This window comes from Scatophagus argus, chromosome 18 (assembly GCF_020382885.2).
Source record: "Scatophagus argus isolate fScaArg1 chromosome 18, fScaArg1.pri, whole genome shotgun sequence".
NCBI classification, from domain to species: Eukaryota; Metazoa; Chordata; class Actinopteri; family Scatophagidae; genus Scatophagus; species Scatophagus argus.
Genome location: NC_058510.1, coordinates 15,187,303 through 15,207,397, shown reverse-complemented (window position 1 = coordinate 15,207,397; position 20,095 = coordinate 15,187,303). Strand labels below are relative to the sequence as shown.

The 20,095-nt window shown below is 41.3% G+C and overlaps 1 protein-coding gene across 4 annotated transcripts in view; it reads left to right on the top strand.

Annotated features, from left to right (window-relative positions):
- Positions 1-20,095, top strand: part of ccny (cyclin Y) — a 36,590-nt gene that overhangs the window by 13,987 nt on the left and 2,508 nt on the right. The window contains exons 2-11 of one of the 4 annotated variants that reach the window (XM_046371214.1): positions 7,164-7,238; positions 8,564-8,584; positions 9,881-9,915; positions 10,083-10,106; positions 10,702-10,802; positions 10,929-10,964; positions 11,461-11,518; positions 11,848-11,967; positions 16,914-17,080; positions 19,722-19,884. In XM_046371214.1, the coding sequence (XP_046227170.1) occupies positions 7,164-7,238; positions 8,564-8,584; positions 9,881-9,915; positions 10,083-10,106; positions 10,702-10,802; positions 10,929-10,964; positions 11,461-11,518; positions 11,848-11,967; positions 16,914-17,080; positions 19,722-19,884 (800 nt within the window). The remainder of the gene's footprint in view (positions 1-7,163; positions 7,239-8,563; positions 8,585-9,880; positions 9,916-10,082; positions 10,107-10,701; positions 10,803-10,928; positions 10,965-11,460; positions 11,519-11,847; positions 11,968-16,913; positions 17,081-19,721; positions 19,885-20,095) is intronic. The other 3 variants (XM_046371216.1, XM_046371217.1, XM_046371218.1) reach the window with 3 other exon arrangements.

Here is a 20,095-nt window from a genome sequence, read left to right as displayed (position 1 = left end):
ACATAGCTGTGCAAGCAGACAGGAGGTGCGATGTGAAACTCTGACCTCCCGCTGGCAGATTTGTGTGCACGTATGTAAGGAGCAGTGTGAGAGGGTATGGATGTCTGAAAACTTTCTTTTCTTGTGAATTATTATACAGTGACTTTCTTTCTTACACATCACAGATAAATACATATTTTGGGTTAAACTTTTCCATGTGAGTGTGGTTGCTGGGGGGATTCATGGTAATGTAATTTGCTTCAGTGTCTTCCAGGTCACATTTGTTGATTTAGTATTTTCAAATTCCTTGATGACGCACCAGTCAACAGATGCAGCTGATAGTTGGGTTTTAAGCGTCCTTATTATGCTTTGGAAGCATGCTAATGGTATGGCTATGGATGGCGATGTCAGCCAGTCCACTACCTGGGTCCAATCAGAAATATCTGAACAATTGTTGGATGTATTGTCATGAAATTTGGAATAGACATTCTTGCCCTCTTCTGGTTCATCATCCATTATCACGTCAACATTTTAATTTGTCCAGTATTTTATTTAGAAACTAACCATATTTCCACCATCCTCTGCTGTGTTGTGTTCCGTGATGATTAGCAAATGTTAAAAAGTTCAGATGAGATGTTGAAAATGGTACACATTTTACCTGCAAAACATCAATGTGACAAGATTGTCACTGTGAACATGTTAGCATAGTGATATTAGTATTTAGCTGTGCCTAAATACACCCTCACAGAACTCCTAGTCTCCTAGCATGTCATGCCTCCTTAGGACATACAGAGTGTTCTGAGGGTAAAGGCATAATGTTTGACAAGCCTATCATTAGATAAGAATTGTTCTACAAGAGACGAGAGACAAAGCGTATTCTAGACCCAGTCAAGAAATTGGGGAAAAGGCCTGCTCTTCACTTTTTTTCTCCACTCTGTGGTGTGTTTGTTCTATTTGTCAGTAGTTTTCGTTGCCTTGTGTCTGTGGCTCAGTTTTCTTCAGGTTTTCATAGAAATGTGCAACAAATCAAAAAGCCTGTTTCTTCTTGTTTCACTCCAGTGGCACATCAGCATTTCCTAGACTTGTCTTCAGGCCGCTGTAGCTTTGATTTACTGTTGGCTGCTTTCAGTTACTGCAGTCTTCTACACATATGTCTCATCTTACAACATACTGAAGTGATTTTTCCGAAAGGCTTGGGAACACGTATGAATCCCCTTTGTGTGCTGAGTTCTGCTGAAGTCATCGGAATGGGAATATGTTTTCTGCTTGTTCGGGTGAAATTTCCAATTCCCTTCCATCTTCTTGTCCCTGTTGGCTTTCCTTTGATAAAAGCTCAGTTCTTTTCCTGTGATGCGTCCAATGATACGTGTTCAGGGGTGGTTAAAGCGGTGAGGAAGAGTTGCGATGATGCAGCTGCGGGTTTGTTTCATTCTTGTGTATGTTCGTTCATGTCTGTGTGTGCGTGTGTGTGTGTGAAGAAAGCCATGTGTGTGAGCCATTAAGCAGTAGTTCATTCACTTGGTTTTCCGTTCATTTCATCTCTCTAATAACCTTTCACCTCGAATCTCTTTTGCATTTTGAATTTTGCCGAGTCCAAGTCCAGAAATTAAGTGACCGCAAATTAATCCTGCATAAATAAACAAATCATTTTTAGTTTGTTGTGATGACTAAGGTGGTATAAAAGTTTGCTTGATTTATTGTTTCCTCCTAACAGAAAAGATTCCTTGACTGGTGTGGGAGTAGATGGAATATTGCTCTTAAGGCGGTTCACCACATATAAGTCGTGCCGGTGCAGCTTTAACTCATTTCTTCTTATCACACTCTTTGTTCTAATGAAAACACAGTGGCTGGCTATATCATTATGTGATGCAGTGGTAAAAGCCATAACACAGATAACATACTTTCACAGAGGTATAGGTTTATTGCCACAGCAACACTCATAATAAGCGGAGTCCATACCACCTCTCTGTGCTGCAAAGTGTTTTGTTATCTAGGGTGAGACCCACTTAACTGTCAAGATCTCCCCTCTGTTGCACATTCACCGCCTATACCTTATTCACTAACAATGCCCACTGAGCATGTTAACAGCTGTGTCTTGTCTTTTTGATCACACGCTTTCCTCCTTTCTCACATTACAAGGCACCCACACACTTTTACGCAGGAGTGTTATCAGGGCCAACTCACAGTAGCCTGTGATGCAGGAGTCTTAGTGTTTGCACTTTGATAAGTGTCAGATGAAAACTGCTTCACTTTGCTGCTCTAAACTGCACTTGGGGGGCTGTTTTACGCCAGAAAGCAGATGGATGAGGCTTTGCTTCATCAGTACTGGAGATGCAGGGATCAACCGACTGCAGACCGGAATCGACCGGTTTTCCAGCATGTCAGTCTCCCATAATTCCAATTCCAAGCCGGTTCATTTTATGCATGTGTCACAGATCATACTGCAGGTGTGCAGGCAATAATGTTAAACCGCACGCTAACCTGTCTTTAGCATGGACGTTCTTCACTGAGTGAAGAACACACAAAACTCTATTTGTTATACATCTTTGGCCAAAGTAGATGGTGAGGAGGACTACCAGGTAACTTTTGGAACAACAAAGCTAATCAGACTCTTAAAACGCCATCACCCAGCTGCACGTGCCCAGTTTGAAGAAGCTAGCAAAGGAGAAGCCTGCAGACTCTCCTAGCTTTCCTCAATATGAGCAGAGAAAAGACCAAAGCAATTATGAGGAAAACTGCACAATTCATGACCCTAGATGATCAGCTAATCTCCATAGTTGAGAATCGAGGCTTCAGAAATCTGATAAGTTATCTCAGCCCCGGTGAATTTATAAGCACACTGCAAAATAATATAAGTAACTGGCATTTCTTTTGTTGTATAAATCTGTTGCGTCTGCTTTAGTTTGGTAAAGTTAAATATGTCAGATAAAGTTGGGTGTACAGCTCGTTTTGAGTTAATCGTCATTTGTAGCTCTTTCAAATCACTCTATTTTGAGAGGAATATGTAAGGTTTAATATATCTATGAAGATTCTCAGTCATCCAGGTCGTGACTCAAGTCAACTGTAAGGTTTAATAATATATTTTATTATGAAAGTAAAATGTTGTGCTGAAGTTGATTTTTGTTTGTATGTGCTGTCAATTATACTTCTTAGAAAGAAAATTGGAATCTGCAAAAATTGGTATCGGCAGGTCCCACAAAAAAATCCGAAATCGAAATCGGCCAAGAAAATTGCAGCTGTGCACCTCTAACCAAAACAAAACAATTCTCTGAAATCCTGATCCTTACAAAGGGTTGCACGACTGCATCATTCAGTCAGCTGCAAAACAACAACAGACGTGAAATTACAAAAGTAGCACCCGGCGTCATACTAACCACGAATACTAACCAGGAACACGCAATGCAGTGTTCCTTTTTACCTTTCTATTTTCGAACAGCAGCTACATCGTGTTCTCTTTTCTCAAACACTCCACTACAACATGTGCTGTGTGCTTCTTATCTTAACCATGTGGGCGTACTCTTTGATAGCATGCTGCTGACAGCCAGGCGGTGCCCTGCTTTGCCATCTGGATCCCCTCAGGCTGGCACCTCAGCAGGGCAGCCAGAAACCAGCAAAGGGCCTTCCTGTCTGGGCTGATGCTGCAACCCAAAGCCACCCTCATGACATGCTCAGAGGGCAGGCTGGCACAGTGCCAGCTAACCACTAACCACAGTAATACAGATATTCCTGTTCACAATGTGACTATCGGCAGTATGAAAGGCATCCTTTTCCTCTTGTCCCACAGGTGGTTGCAGCTGGTTGAGATGGATGTTTCAGATTTTTATTATATATATTATTTCGACACTGCTTATGCATAAAATCACTGGAAGGAAATGTCTCGTTAATCCAGCAAATTACATACCTAATGAATCACAGTGCTTCATCACAAGGATGCACAAATCATCTGCATATATAAAGCAATGCTTCACAATATGCAGCATTCCCCACAATAACTTAATGCAGCTGGAGATATTCAAGGTGCTCCTAGTTATATTACATGACTGTTGATGACAAGACAAAGCCCTGGAGATGGATTTCCTTTGCTTTGAATAGAATGTATCTTCTAAGGTGGAAACTGGCAGAGGTGTATTCACTTATCAGAGGTGAACTGTTTGAAAAAGAGCAATGAGTTATGGCTGCATTAGTATCTGTCTGCTCTTGGTTTTGTCCTCCATCTTTCTGTTGATATGTTCTCGTGTTTACTGCAGTGTTTCTGTAGGAGCATAAGCGTTGGAACTTGAAACATGCCTGGCTTAAGTTCACACATGGACCTATTCCCTTCACTCTTTGTTCAGCTTACCTCTCTAACAATGTGTAACCGCCACCCCCTACTTCATTTCCTCTCCACTTCCTGAAACACAGGAAGTTGGGTGCTTTCGTCTACTTCAGGTTGGAGAAAGGAGAACACTGTGGAGGGTGGAACCACACCAGAGGTCCCTGACACCAGCCACCCAGAGGAACACTCCCTGGGCCTGTGGACAGTCAGCTTCCTGTGTTAAAAGCATGAGATCATCAGGCAAAACAGCTTTACCTTCTAAATTATGTCCCTACAACTTTTAAAGTAGAAATTTCTCATCGCAAAAAAAACCCTAATGTCAGCTTTCGGCAGTTGTTTGTGACCAATGTGTTGCAGGTGTAGATGTGAGTGCATTATGTGTGCACTGCTTACGTCACTGACAGTTGAGCAGTGTGTCCAGCATCATTAATCCACTTTCAGTTCTCCTTCACTGCTCTTTGCTTCTTCCCACACACACATCTTTTATTCAGCACCATGTGTCACCACTACCTCCTACATCATGCCCCCCCCCATGTGTGTGTCTGTCTTCAAGTCGCTCTGTTTTGGACGCATGTCTTTTAACCAGATTTTATACAGAAGCTGGTTACAAACTGACCTTTTCTTTTTCACTTTCTGTCCTTTTTATCCCCCCAGTTACCCTTCACCTTTGGGTCCTCTTTTCCCTCCCAGCTCCATTTCCTTTACCATTCTTTCTCATTTCTCTGCCTCTGCTGCCTTCTCTTTCCCTGTCAGTCATTTTTCAAATCTGTGTCTCTCATCTCTTCGTTTTCTACACTCCTTTTCTTTTTGGCTACGTCTCTCCCATTATCAGCCTGTCACTCTTCTGCCGTGTCTTGGCATATGTTTCTCTTTCTCTTTTACTCTATGTGGGTGTTGGTCCCTTCTGACCCTTCCTGTTTCACTGCCGTCATCCAAGAAATCAGGAATCTGCTAATAGGGTCACCATGCGCCCTGCACTGGTTTTGAGTGTGTTTTAGTTTTGGTTTAGCTTTCATGCTCATATTGAGGTTTCTGTTTATTATATTACAGTTTTAGTTCATCATTAACCTCGACCATAATATGATAATGATCATCACCTTGTGTCAACAAATGATTCACCTAAGGCTCAGGATATTAAATCAGTTCGCAGAGCTACAATGAATTCAAACAACCTCGGAGCTACAATACCAATCCACTGTTCAAACAACAGTGGTTGTCCATTTCACTAGGTGTAGATCTGAACACATGGGTTTCAGACCTAGAATAGAATGGACCAAATCTAGACCCCTCTTTGTAAATGTTTTGTTTATAATTTTGCAGTAAAAACATATGTGTCTGCCTAGGGAGTTTAATCAGGGCAAAGAACTAGGACACAAAATTGATGCTAATATATTCTGTTTTATATATCAGACATCAGGCAACAGTGTCTTTATCTGCTTTAGATCCTCTTTAGCCATCAGAAGTTTAAAGATCCTCTCCACACATGTTTTTAGGTATGCAAAAAATTATCCAAATTGTGTCTGACATGATTTTTGTGGGAAAAAAGTGTAATTACCACATTAAAATCATTAAAATGGCACCTGCTCCTTTCAGAATATATACTTATAATTACTTATACTTATAATTTATCAGAATATATGAACATGCAAATATTTTTCGTTTCAAAAGTTTTAACTGCTAGAAATGAGATGTATCCTACTTCATTGTAAAGTCCATTCTCAGTGTATGTGCACTGGAGGTTCCAATTTTGCATGTCACACTAGTGTATGCTGAATGCTGGATCAGAATTGGCTGAGCTATTTGTCACATGTCATAAAAGACATTCAGCAATCAGCATGAAAACACACATGCACATTCATCATTCTGCACCGTGAAGGTAGACATTCAACTAAAGGAACAAGAAGAACAAACACATTTTTGACTGCAGGGGGACTAATGTGACATATTTTAATAGGTGAATTTAAAAATGTTATATCATATCATCCAACACGTTTGGGATGAACTGGAACAGAGATTGTTCAACATCAAGATCAACATCAGTGCCTGAGCTCACAAATGGTTGCGTGAATGGACAAAACTTCCCACTGAAAAACACCAAAATGTTGTGGAAAGCTTCCAGAGAAGCTGTTATGGCTGTAAACCTGTCTGTGTATGTAGAACTTGAAGTCCCTGTAGGTGCAATGGTCAGGTGGCCCAATACTCTAGTCTATATTGTGTATATAACAAGGGAAGTGGATGTTGTAAATGAAAAAACACAAATCTTTAGTTTGTAAAGCCCCTGTTTTACATAACCAGTTTTTCAATAAACAATAAACCCGTTTTTCAAACCTGCTCACAAGATTTTCGTCAGCTCACAGAATGTTTTTTTTATTGTCAGCTAGTGTCCTGTGTGGTGGTTTTGTGCACAGACAATGATCTAAAACAAATCTTTACCTTTCTGCTGTGTTTGCATAGCACATTGATCTACAGACCACCATTTGCACAGCGCTGAAGCAGCAAACTGTTGTGAGACATATTGTTTTTCCATTCAGTTCAGTCCATTAAAAGATAGTTTGCTACCCCCTGAAGCCAATCCCACACATTTAACCTCAAAATTCAAGGTTTTGGTCCACGATGTGTTTTATTTATTCCAGTATAACATTGCTGATTTCTGAGCTACAGGTGAGTTCTGCCTGTTCTCTTGAATATAATTTTATCAGAAGAAATCTTAGGACCAACTTCAGGTTCTAAACTCAAAGCGAAGTCTGTATTGTATCAGAAGCGTGTCCTGGTTGTCCAGATGTTTCAAACAGCATATTATTTAGTTTCTCTTTAAATCAAAATCAAATTTTTGCCAGTAAGTCTAATGTTTTCTTCCTTCTATTTTCAGACTTGCCCATGGAGTACAATCCCTCAGACCATCCCCGGGCCAGCACCATCTTCCTCAGCAAGTCACAGACTGACGGTGAGCATTTTTCCATCAGTGCTTCTCATTTCTTATTGACTTGCAAAAAAAAAATGATAATAATAACTGTCATATAAACCAGGTTTGTTTCAAGACAGAATCTAAATTAGTGGCAGGAGAGGTGAAAGTATGGCCAAACAATTCATCAGTACTGTTGGTCTGTCGGGTCAAATACATTTGCGGCCGTGACTGTATCAGACACACACAGCACCTGCTTGAAGTTGTTGTCTGTATTATTGTGATGGCTTCTTACCCTAGAAACTCACATAAAAAATAAATAAATAAATAAAAATATTAATTCAATGTGATTCAGTGCGAAAGGCTGACAGCGTGAAGGCAATGGATGACACACAGCAGCCCCTCCTCAGAATGTGTTTTAAAATACTGGGAAATTTTATATACCACTTCCAGTACTAGGTCCTTAATAAAATCATGCAGCAAGCACCTATAAGTATATATCTAAGTAAGTAAGCACATCACACTGCTTGGATACAATTCCAAACAGGTTTCAAGTGTAAATCATGAAATCTAATACGGATATCATAGGAATTTATTATACACAACTCAAATACTTCCATCTAAAGTTTTGTGTGCGACTTTACCCCTCATGTTGACTATGTTTTTATCGATTGTCATTGATCTGCTAAAATGTGGCACCTGCTGAGACAAGTCAAAGCGCAGCATTGTGACAGATTGCACATTAAGCAGCCTGCAAAGCTAATAAAAGTATCTTTATGCTTCTCACTCATGCAAGTCAAATCATGGCATATGCTGTCTCCTTTGTGCGAAAAGAAGCGATTTCATTGATGCAGGGATTTCGGATGCAGAGCTGTACCAGTGTACTGTTGATGAATCTCCTTTCATCCACCTTAAAGGCTCCAGGCAGGCTCCTGTAAAAAAAATATATAAATAAATAAATAAAAATGTTGCACCAGTGAAACACACTAAGGTGTTTTGATCATCTCTGACAGACAGCAAGACTGATCCTGTAGCAGTCTGGACCTTTCAGAGTGACAGTAATGCATTTTAATCAGCTGCAGTATGATGAGTATAGTTCCTAAGATTACTTTTTGGTTTAACCATAATCTCTTTACTTTGATGATAAGAGGCTTATTATTGTTCCAAAGCTGTTTCAGCTGAAGAGCTTTAGCCTGAATGCTGATTTACTGATATGATATTAGAGGCTGTTTTTTATTGGCCTCATCAATACCAACAGAGGACACAACGGGCTGTTCTTTACACTCCAAACATTACTTAACTTCAGCCCATTGTGCATCTGTGCCATAAACAAACATAGAGACAACTTGGACTTTGTGTTTTTTCAGTTGCTGTGCCCAACAAGAGAGGTAAGCCTGTATGTGTCTGGTCTCAGTAGGCAGGTAGCATTATGCTTACTGTGTGTTTGGGCTCTGACCTTTCATGTAGTCTCAAGCTTTATTGTACTCTTGTTCTCGATCTGTATTGTCCTCTGTTAGCAGGTGGTGTGCCTTCACTGCTCAGCTGCTATCATTCTGTGCGTTTGTGTGTGTGTACACGCTCACATGCATGTTGGCTTATAGGATGCACCAGTATGAATAGGGCACCAAACTGAACCTAAAAATTGTGTTTTGATTATGAAAACAACACTTATTGACGTTCTCGCCCCAGACCGGCCAGTCAGTCTCCAGTATCTCCAAATCCAAGCTGATCCATGTTACGCGAACACATATGCAGAGAAATTTGCAGTTGCTGCACTTCTAGTTGTCTAATAAATCAGTCAAAAATCACTGCTGTCATGATTGCGATCTATTTTTTTTTTCACTGAAATGCACAAGATGTAAGAGCCTGCTGCTTTTTGCCAGAAAGCAGCACAAACAGTCACGACTACCCATGGGAAAATAAAACATGTGCATTAGAGTGTATGTGTGTGTGTGTCGGAGAGGTGAGAGGCAGACAGTGTAGGGAATGAGAGGCGCCAGACAGCTTGTTACATCACTGTGTGTGTACGTGTGTGTGAGTGTGATGCTGCTGCAAACTCCACATCTGCGTCAGTTTGCTTTGCTGGCGATCTTTTTCCACTTTGAGTGTTCTCCTATGTAAGAATGAACACATATAGACGAACAGACACAGCTGTGTGTGTGTGTGTGTGTGTGTATGTGTGTGCATATTAGACCATGAACTCAGTGAGGGGAACTCTATAAAAATAACAAATCATTATGTCCACTAAGCAGAATTAGCATTACAAATGAGCAGATATGAGTCAAAGACAGAAATGAGAACAGAATCGTTCAAATGACAATCTGTTGTTGAATGAAACAGTCACTCCGGTTGGTTTCATTGGGATTTATGTTGGCCAAACCGATGAATGGATTAAGTCATTACCTCACGCTCATTCTCACACATTAAAGCACAGTTTTCAATGCATCAGGAGAGATAAGCTATAAGGGCTTTTAAATGTACTTTTCTCATTTTTAATGTTTAAATATTGTGTGGAATTCTTGGGAACAAAACAGTGCTCGTCTAATATTTCTCTCAAATTTTATGACAGGCAACTTATAAGCCCTGGGTAAATGCTGCTCCCTGTCTGTGAGGGCTATGCACTGCACTCATGCTGAGCTTCAAGTGTTTGTTGCTGACACTTGTTCTCTCATTTTCTTTTTCAGTTCGAGAAAAGCGGAAGAGCCTTTACATCAACCATGTAAGTAAGATAACGGACGTAATTTATGATGCATTAGAGGGGTAGTAGTGGATCTTACACAAAAGCTAAAGACTATGAAGTTGATTTTATCATTTGTCATTCATTTGGTAGTGCAATACAACTGTGCGTATTATGTGGTGATTTTAATGTCTTGTATTTTTTGCAAGTTTACACACATTTCGGAGAGCAAGGTAAAGTCCTCAAGATTATCTTTTTGTAATGACCCTCCCTCTTCAAACCCCACAGATTCCTGTAGTCTTATTTGTGTGTGTTCTGAGCTGTGACTTGAGCTGTGACATGTAGATGAATGTCATGATTTAGATGTAGTAGGAATGTAGCTGGAACATTATCATCACATTATGGTGGAGTCCATCTGTGTCCATCATTCCCTCCGCCCCCACTGCATGGATGGGTTAAATATGTCATGTTTACTGATGAATCAGTGAAAAGACCCAGCTGTGATAAATCTCTGGTTGTGTATGTGCCAGGGAAAAATGACTGAAAATAAAGTGAGCCAAGTAAGAGATAGTTCACAACTAAGTGGATCTTTGGTGGCTTGGTAAAGATACTCTCCACCATAAATGCCATCCTCGCGTGCAACCACGTCAGGCGCAGACAGAGGAGAGTCGACAGAACTGGTTTTTGGGCTTGCAGGTGTCCTACTTTTCATGGCTGTCAGCAGGCCTTTTGGCTTGTCCCAGTGTAACAGAAATTAGAAGATTCGAGTCCACGTGTGTCTGTCTGTTTACATGTATGTATATATGTGTGTGTGTGTATGAACTCCAGCATCATCCAGGCCCAGTGAGACGGAAGTACAGCTCATGTTCCACCATATTCCTTGATGACAGCACCGTCAGCCAGCCCAACCTCAAATACACCATAAAATGGTAACCACATTTTACACAATTTTGCCAAACATGAAAGGATTCATTATCTGATATTCAGGAGACATGTTTTGACTCACCACCGGTTTCAGTTTGAAAAGCTCCTTTTTTTGTCTTTTGTTTTTACAGTGTAGCCCTCGCCATATACTACCACATAAAGAACAGGTATATTTTCATATTTTTTTCCCTTATCTACCCATAAACGCCACAGTCCTGCATCAAAAGACAAAGTTGTCACCTTTGTTCCCCAAGACTTACTGTGAAATGTCAAGCTCTTGTAGTGATTGTGACATTCTGTCTGTTGGCTGACTCCATATCAAGAACTGAGCATCATTCTGCTAAGGAAGGCTTTGTTGAGGTGTGTAAGGACACCAGAGGACATTACACAAGAAGATTCTTAAGTGCCACATAGCAGTGATTTCAGAGAATTTGTGGCACTTGCCAATTTTCTCTTTTGTGAATATAATCCATGCTTAGGTATAAATGAAATGAATTGAAGAGTGGAAAGTAGTCCAGACCTTTTGAAAAAGTCAGATCCTCAATAAAAATGTCCACCAAATCAACAAAATATAATATGCAGCCTATGACAGTTTTAGGGGTGTAAATATTGGGTGTTATGTTTCCAATCTGATGTAATCTTACTGCCTGCTTGTCATTTCAGAGATGTCGATGGAAGAATGTTGTTAGACATTTTTGATGAGAAACTGCATCCGCTCTCGGTAAGGCCTTAGCTGAAGTAAAATTTTCATAATGCGCAAACTGTAGAGCTGTCAGGATTTATCAACAAGACAAGCCACAGTAATAATCTCAGGACCCATTTGGATCATTCACATTTATTTTTAGCTGAGGTTTTTTGCTGAAGTTTTCATTCCAATAACTTACATAACCACTTTGTTTGATTTTCCATATTTAAAATCTCACAAAGTGCTTGATTCAAAATGAATACTCATTTATAATCAAAAGTCAAAAGCTGTAAGCAGCTTTTGTTTCCATTTGGGTAAATAGTCGGATCAGAGGCTCATTTACATTTTGTTATCTTCTGTCCTAGAAGTCGGAGGTTCCTCCTGATTACGACAAACACGACCCCGAGCAGAAACAGATCTACCGCTTTGTCAGGACGCTGTTCAGCGCTGCACAGCTCACTGCTGAGTGTGCCATCGTCACACTGGTAAGTGTATAAGTGCAATCCAATAGTCCAAAAAGAAAATTACGTCGCTTCCTAAACACTTCCTAAATGAAATCAAGGAGAATTCGGAAGGTATTGGGATAAGACAACCGTGGTGCTCTGTAATTATGGAGCCCTGGATGATATTGATGTGGGTCTTCCATGATGAAACTACAGTGCTCTGAAAATGGACTACTAAAAGTGCATCTGAGATGGCTGACCCTGTGCATTCTTACTGTGTTGTTTCATGTGGGCTGTATAATTGGAGACAAACCAATAAAAAAAATGTTATTTCATTACCAAAATTGGAATTAGATGTGTAAGATGCACATGAAAAAAAACCATCAGCTGATTAAAATAGCGTGGTGCAGGCTCGCGGCAGAGAGAGAGTCCTCATGTAGAAGAATGAAACAGGGAGAGCATGAGAATATGGACAGAAGAGCGGGCACGATCTAAAAAACTTTCTTTGATCACAAAGCTTAATGTTACTCTGCAGTTCTGTGGTTTATCAGTGAAGTGTATGACATAGATCTGCCCTGTCAAACGTCTGTATCCTCACTGCGCTGCGTTATTATAAACTATGATGGAGTGGAATCACATCTCTAGCCCTCATCCGGGTGCTGTCTCCCTCTCTTCAGCTTCTTGTAGTTCCTGCCTGTGTAGTTGCTGTGGTGGCTTTGACAAACAGAACTTTATTCTTCAAGTTTGCGGTCAGCTGCGGTGTAAAACGTTCTCGTGTTAGCATGATTGTATGGAACTGACTGTTAAAGATAGGCATACGGATTTACTGCTGTACATATCATCATTCGAGTTTCAAATATCTTGAGTTAAAAACTTTAGGCTAAAAATATCTCACATCGCTTTTTATTGAAAGACAGGCTTCCGTTATAGGGTCAATACCTGATTAGTTAATGTGCTTATGCATATAATCACTTAAGCAACCGCCACACATCTCAGTGAACAACTTGAAATGTCGACTTGATTGTTTTGTTGTTTTTTATTCGGGATTGGCTGAATTGTGTGTTGCATTAAATGTTGCTGTGGCAACGAATGGTGTAACATTATCTCCTTCGCTTTGTTGAAGGACAGTCCCATGCATCCTGTGCTCAAGCAGAAAAGAAAGGAGGCGCTGCAGCACCTGTCATTAGTATGCAGAGAATTCAGAGAGTTCTCATCACTGCTGACACTTGCATGTTTCCGGGTCATTTCATTCAGTTAGGAATCTTCCTAAGCAAGAAGAACTGTGCATGTATGTGTGAGTCTGTTACTGTACTGACACCAGGAGGGAGTGTTGCTTCCTGGTTCTCTTTCTGCTCTCTCTCTCTCTTGTCATGTGCTGTCTTCTTTATGTTGCCTTCCTGAGACTCTTACCCAACATCAGTTTGATCTGTGCAATATCCTGTCATATTTACTGTGGTGTCAAGGAGTCTAAGCCTGTAGTGGATGTAATTTGTGTTTTACTGTGCAATAGGTTCACTCCCCATGACTTCTGGACTGCTGACCTTAAAATGTACAAACAGGGATAGTTTTACTTCTAGTTCTCTTTCTCTTCTCTCTTACCCCGATTCTTCATTTCTTCAGCATGTGTTTTGTGAAGGCATACATACCCTCTCTTAAATCACGACAGAATCAGGTTGATATACTTGTGCTGGTTTTCCTTTTTTTCATCACGTGCAGTTTGAAATGAACTCCCTCTCCCTCTCTCTCTCCCCCCACACATCTGCCCAGAAACATGTCTTTCCACACTTTGCGGCACTGGCTGACACGTGTGCCCCTGCAGACTGGGAAGTGTGGGATTAATGTGGCTGGCCTGGTGGACGAGTATTGAATTACTCTGCCTCCTGACAGATGCATACATGTGTAAACTTTACGGATGGGCGAGTAGGTTGGTGTGTGCGCACAGACACATTCTTGAAAAAAATGTGTCAAACTTAACAAGATTTGGTACATGGTCAGCCTCTCCCAATCCTGTAGAGTAGCTAGCTGGTGGCTATCTTCACTGAAGCAGCTCATTCTAGGGGGGGAGCTGAGAGGGAAGCTGAACATCTTCCCTCCTTTGCGTTTGTGTTTTGTTACATCATAGGATTTGAAGGGGAAGGACAAGGTCCAAGTCCAAGAAGTCTGCATGTGGAGATAAATCTTTGCTCAAGATTTCTAGTAGTTTGCACCAACTTATAACTACTACAGCTCCATAGACTCTAACAATAACAAAGCCATTTCCAGGTCATCCATTGGTGTCTCACTCAGAAACTATTAGTTTATATCAAGTTAAAAGCATTTACTTATTTAGCATAACTGTAGGTGTTTCATACTAGACTGATATGCTGCTGTTACATTTTATTGTCTACCTGCATTAACTGAATCATCGTGCACCATTAACAGGAGAGAGTTATTGCATACGATTAACACTGGCTCAGTACTGACTGAGTGAACCTCCAGCTTTAAATCAAGTGCTTGGTGCTTTGGCTTGTCATTGCTTTGAATAAAAGATGTGATGCAACACTCTTATCAGAGCAGCATCGCCTTTTAAATTAAGTGAATATTATGTTGTTCAGTATCAGCCATTTTTTAATGACAGTGTTTAATCCTCTGTTTCAGAAATGTTGAACTTTTAAGCTCCATGGAGACCACCTTCTCTGTCAGTACTAAATCTCCTCTGTGACATCAGCTCAACAATCACAAAATGAAATCATTTGGGTTCCATCTGGTTGCACAGGGCTATACTATGCTAACCACCCTGCCTCTGGATTCTGTGTTGTATAGTTTTCTTTCTGTGCTGTTGCATTCATATCACTCACATTGCTCAGCATGTGGTCTGCCTCTAATTTTCATGCAGTTTCTTCAGTTCTGTTTGCTGCCTGCTGCCAGATGAGTGTGATGTGTGACGTGTGTTTGCAGGCTCAGGACTACAACATTAGCATTGCCTGCAGACACAAAGCCCAACCCAGTACGACTTGTCCAATTAACCACCTGAGCTATGCTAGTGAGCAAGTCAAGCCAGGATACATCTCTGTTTTGTTTAAAACACAAGGTGCCATTGTATGTCTGATAATGAAATGATAATAATCGTGTAAGAGATATCTGCTTTCCAACGGTTTTCCAGGTTTCTGTTTTGATTCACATGATACTGGCACTTTTGCCGCTGTGCAGATTCAGACAGAATTTATCATCAGATGAATGCACTGCATATTCTACACCAAATGCGTAATGTGTCTGTCTGGAAAAACACATTTTTTTGTCAGACTTGTCATGTGAAATGACAATCTTCAGAGCTTTAAGCTGGTCTGAATTCAGTTGAACCTACAGGAAATTGGAGCTGCCATGATGAATTCATCAATTGAAAATTAGCTAACAACTATTTTCACAGTCACAAATGTGAGGATTTTACTGCTTTTCTTTGTCACTTCTGACAGAAAACAAAGTTTTTGCTCAAGGAATTTTTTTTTTTGTCACATTTTTTTTTTGACATTTTGAATCTCTTCTTCGTTTCCTTTCGGCTGTTCACTTCAGGGGTCGCCACAGCGATGCATCCATCTCTTCCATCTTGCCTGATCCTCATCTTCCCTCACACCAGCTACCTTCATGTCCTCCTTCACTACATCCATAAACCTCCTCTTTGGTCTTTGATCTCCTGCCTGGCAGCTCTAACATCAGCATCATTCGACCTATATTTCACTATCCCTCCTTTGAACATGTCCAAACCATCCCAACCTGGCCTCTCTAACTTTATCTCTGAAACATCTCACAGGAGCTGTCCCTCTAACATACTCATTCCTGATCCTATCCATCTGGGTCGCACCCAAAGTAAACCTCCACATCTTCAGCTCTGCTACCTCCAGCTCTTCCTCATGTCATTTCCTCAAAGCCACTGTTTCTAGACCATACAGCATCGCTGGTCTCACTGCTGTCCTGTAAACCTTTCCTTTTATTCTTGCTGGTACGCTACTATCACACAATACATCTGATACCTTTCTCCACCCATTCTATCCTGCCTGCACATGCCTCTTCACCCCCACAGTCCCCTTTGCTCTGGACTGTTGACCCCAAGTACTTAAAGTCCTGCACCTTCTGTACCTCTGCTCCCTGTAACCTTACCATCCCACTCGGGTCCCACACATGTATTCAGTCCTGCTTCAGCGTTTCATTCCTCTTCTTTACAGAGCAAACCGCCACGATTGTAGGCTATTTATGTGAAATATTTATTAAAATGACAAAATGTATGTACCAAATCCATACTGAATGCTCAAATCAACAAGTACATATAAGAAAAGTGAAAATTAAAGAAATGATATGCGTAGGTCTGTATACTTATGACAGAGAGAGGTTGCTTAGTACTGCACAGGCATTGTACTTTTCTGTGGAGGGAGATAAATGAGCTTTTATGAGAAAGCTATTGGGTATATTGTACCCTCCATTAGCAAGCCAGACATGTAGCAGATCACTGTAGCTTTCATGTTTAACAAAGACTGTAAAATAAACTGGAATACATTCTCTCTTTTCAACAAAGCGATGATCACTGTACCAGAAGCTTCTGTACGAGTATTCCAGCTTGTAAGGAACAGGTGCCTGCAGGCTCAGCATGCTTTGTGATCTGTAGACTATGGGAAGTCTGGCTGTGGGAACAGAGAGAGGAAGGAAAATGTGGAGAGAGGCAGAGAGATGGAGCGTTTCGATCCAAGTATTGGTTTTAATGAGTGAAAGCAGGATTTCATCAGCATATGACATCCTGTTATTCTGGTTTTTAACCTGGGTGTGGAGTGGGCAGGAGACGGAGAGCAGCAAACTCTCTGCTCTGAATGTAGGCAGGGGGAGCAGAGGCTAATTAAACACCAAAATGATGGCTAATACACTAGTAGAGATTCTGTTATATTGTTGCTAAAATGTTCATTATATGGAAGAAAAGACAGACTTTACAGGGATGTTTCAAGTGACACATGTTTTTGTTCAAGGTGTATTTGGAGAGACTCCTGACTTACGCCGAGATCGACATTTGCCCTGCCAACTGGAAGCGTATCGTGTTAGGGGCCATCCTCCTGGCATCGAAGGTCTGGGACGACCAAGCAGTCTGGAACGTCGACTACTGCCAAATTCTCAAGGATATCACTGTGGAGGACATGTGAGTTGCTGAACACGTGCTCATATTGTTACATTTTTATTATATTAAGACATTTTATGGATAGGATGCATAACATTTGCATTAAGCCCCATTCTAATGCTATTGGCCCACTAATAATAACTAGAAAATTTCACAAGAAATTTTGAGTGGGCCAATGTTGCTCGCCGGGACCCTGCCTGCGCACGTCTTTCGATACACATGCGTTTTTCATGTGCATCTTACACAAATGTAATGAGACCAATGTTTTGTGTCATTCACCCATTGGTTTTTTGCGATTTTCTCGAGAACCGTTTATCAGATCGGAACCAAAACAGATAGCACTCTATTCCTTATATGGCCGCACATCGGGTAAAGGTTTCAGGATGCTCAAAAAAGCTGCAGGACTAGTCGCGACGAAATTTTGTCTGGAAGAAGGAGAATAATAATAATAAGAAGTATGAGCAAAAGTAATAGTGTCATAATGGCCCACTAATAAATATGCAAAGCTTAGTTGTGGGTGATCTGGCATCATGATCTTTAAAACATAAAGTTTCATTAAAAGGTTCTTTTTTGGCACAAGCGTCTCAAGGAAGAGCAGTGTGAATTAATTTGTCCAATAAGCATAGCCATATAGTTGGCTACATCACTCAGTTGGTATGTTCACATACACTATATAGACAAAAGTATTGGAATGGGGCTGTTTCCCAGGGGTTGGGCTCGACTCCTTACTTCCAGTGAAGGGAAATCCTCATGCTTCACCATACCAAGACATTTTGGTCAATGCTATACTTCTAACTTTGTGGCAACAGTTTGTTGAAGGCCCTTTTCTATTCCAGCATGACTGTGCCTCAGTGCACAAAGCAAAGCTCTATAAAGACATTGTTGGATGAGTTTGGTGTGGAAGAACTTGACTGACCCACACAGAATCCTGACCTCAACCCCATCAAACACCTTTGGGATCAACTAGAACAGAGATTCTGAACCAGGCCTTTTTTTTGTCCAACATCAGTGCCTGACCTGCTCTACTGCAGGAATGGGCAAAACTTCTTGTGGAAAGCCTTTCCAGAACAGTACTTGGTTTACAGTCGCAGCCATTCCTCTTAACTGCCATACCTGTCTGCACTCCCATTCAGTGACTCACATTCAGGCTCCTTCCGTTCTGAGAATAGTCTGTTTGTCTGGCTGCAAGAGGAATGTATGGACATGTTTAGAGCGACCTCTGCTCTGTCTGATTGACACCTATGGCTGTCTTTTGTTGTGGCTCCTGGAGTGGTCCCAAAAAGCCAATGATACAGTATATTGGCTCAGTTAAATACAACTCAGCCTTATGATGAAGTATTGTCACCTAATAAGATGTTCTCTCCCCTTTGTTAAAGCATGATTTATGCCTGTCGACTTGTAACCACCGGGCTTGAAACACGGCAGGTTTAGAAGTCTGCTGACAGTAAGAGATGCATGGCTTTTACTGGGTGGCAGGCTTAATATAAAGGTTCCTACCGAAGCAGAGGACAGGAGCAGGGGAGACAGGAGAGAAGCTTTAAGACCCACCACTCTGTCCTATATACCACATCCACCTCAGATCCACAGGAATTTATTTAACTTATTCTGAGGGGGAACATGATGCTGCAGACGTGTTGCCACTGCTGTGACCTCTCACCTCTGCTGCATTCACACTCCTCTGCACCAGTGGCTGTATATTCTTGTCCTTGGGCTCAGATTTTACAGAGCACTAACCGTAATCCACCTGTTTGGAACTATCTCTCTGGACAGTGACTCAGTGCTTGACCGGAGATTTCATCGGAAGATCAATTTCAGTCTTTTTTTAAATCCATTCTAGTGAACATATCTGAGTGAATTCCCCTTTCCACACCCCAGCAGGCTCAAGCGTGACTGAAATAACTGCAGGAGAGTCTGGGAAGAATTCTGAGGATCGGAGAAACGCAACAAAAAAAAAGAAGATGAGAATAGTGCTATGGCGAGATAAAAAAGAAGCTGCGTTATTAGGCAGAGTTTGGCTACAGCAGAGTCTAAATTTAGCTCGTCTGTTGCTGCATGCCTGTAAGTGTGCGTGGGTGGGGAACAAAGGCTAGGAAGAAGAGATGGATAGTGCTTCTTATGCAGGTTACAGTGCAGAATGAGTCGGTCATGAATGAAGAGAACCAGATGAAAGAGGCTGTCATCGCTCTGCCGAGGGGATCACAGTGATGTGCAGCACGGGGCAGTGCGTGACAATAGCAGTTTCAGGATGTGAGATTATTACTCTTTTTTTTTCTATTTAGTACAAATAATGCTCAGAGCCCAATTGCTTAGATACCGACCGTTTTTAGGAGGAGGAGAGGCTTGTGTTTGGTGGGTGTACCGGGGATTTACTTGGTATATGTTTATTGGCACTGTACGTGTGAAAATAACACCCACCGTCTGTGTGAGGTGATGGATTTGCCAGGGTTGCCTCATGAGCACTCTCTCCCTCGTCTTTTTGTCTACTCTACATGCTCTTTATTTGGACAGATAATCCAGTGATGGTGATCTAACTTTATTTCAATCTTGCTTTGGTCTGGTTCCTAGCCAAGTATATTATTTGGTTGTTTTTGTCACTTACTCAACTCACACATCCTCTCTCTCTCTCTCTCTCTCTCTCTCTCTCTCGCTGACGAAAATAAAGGAATGAGCTGGAGCGTCAATTTCTAGAGCTGCTGCAGTTCAACATCAACGTGCCGTCCAGCGTCTACGCCAAGTATTACTTTGATCTGCGCTCATTGGCTGAGGCCAACAACCTCAGCTTCCCCCTGGAACCTCTCAGCAGGGACAAGGCTCAAAAACTAGAGGTGAGTTAGTACATTTAAACAAATCAAAACAAAACAAAAAAATCCAGAAAATAAAAACAATCCAGACCTGATTAATCGTGGCCTAACCATGTGGATTACACTGAACTGAGACCAACCCGCTAATTAGTATTTTGAAGTGCCTCAGCTCAACGCACGTACACATAAAACACAGACTGCAGTTCGTCAGCTGGGTGAAGGACAGTGTGTGTGC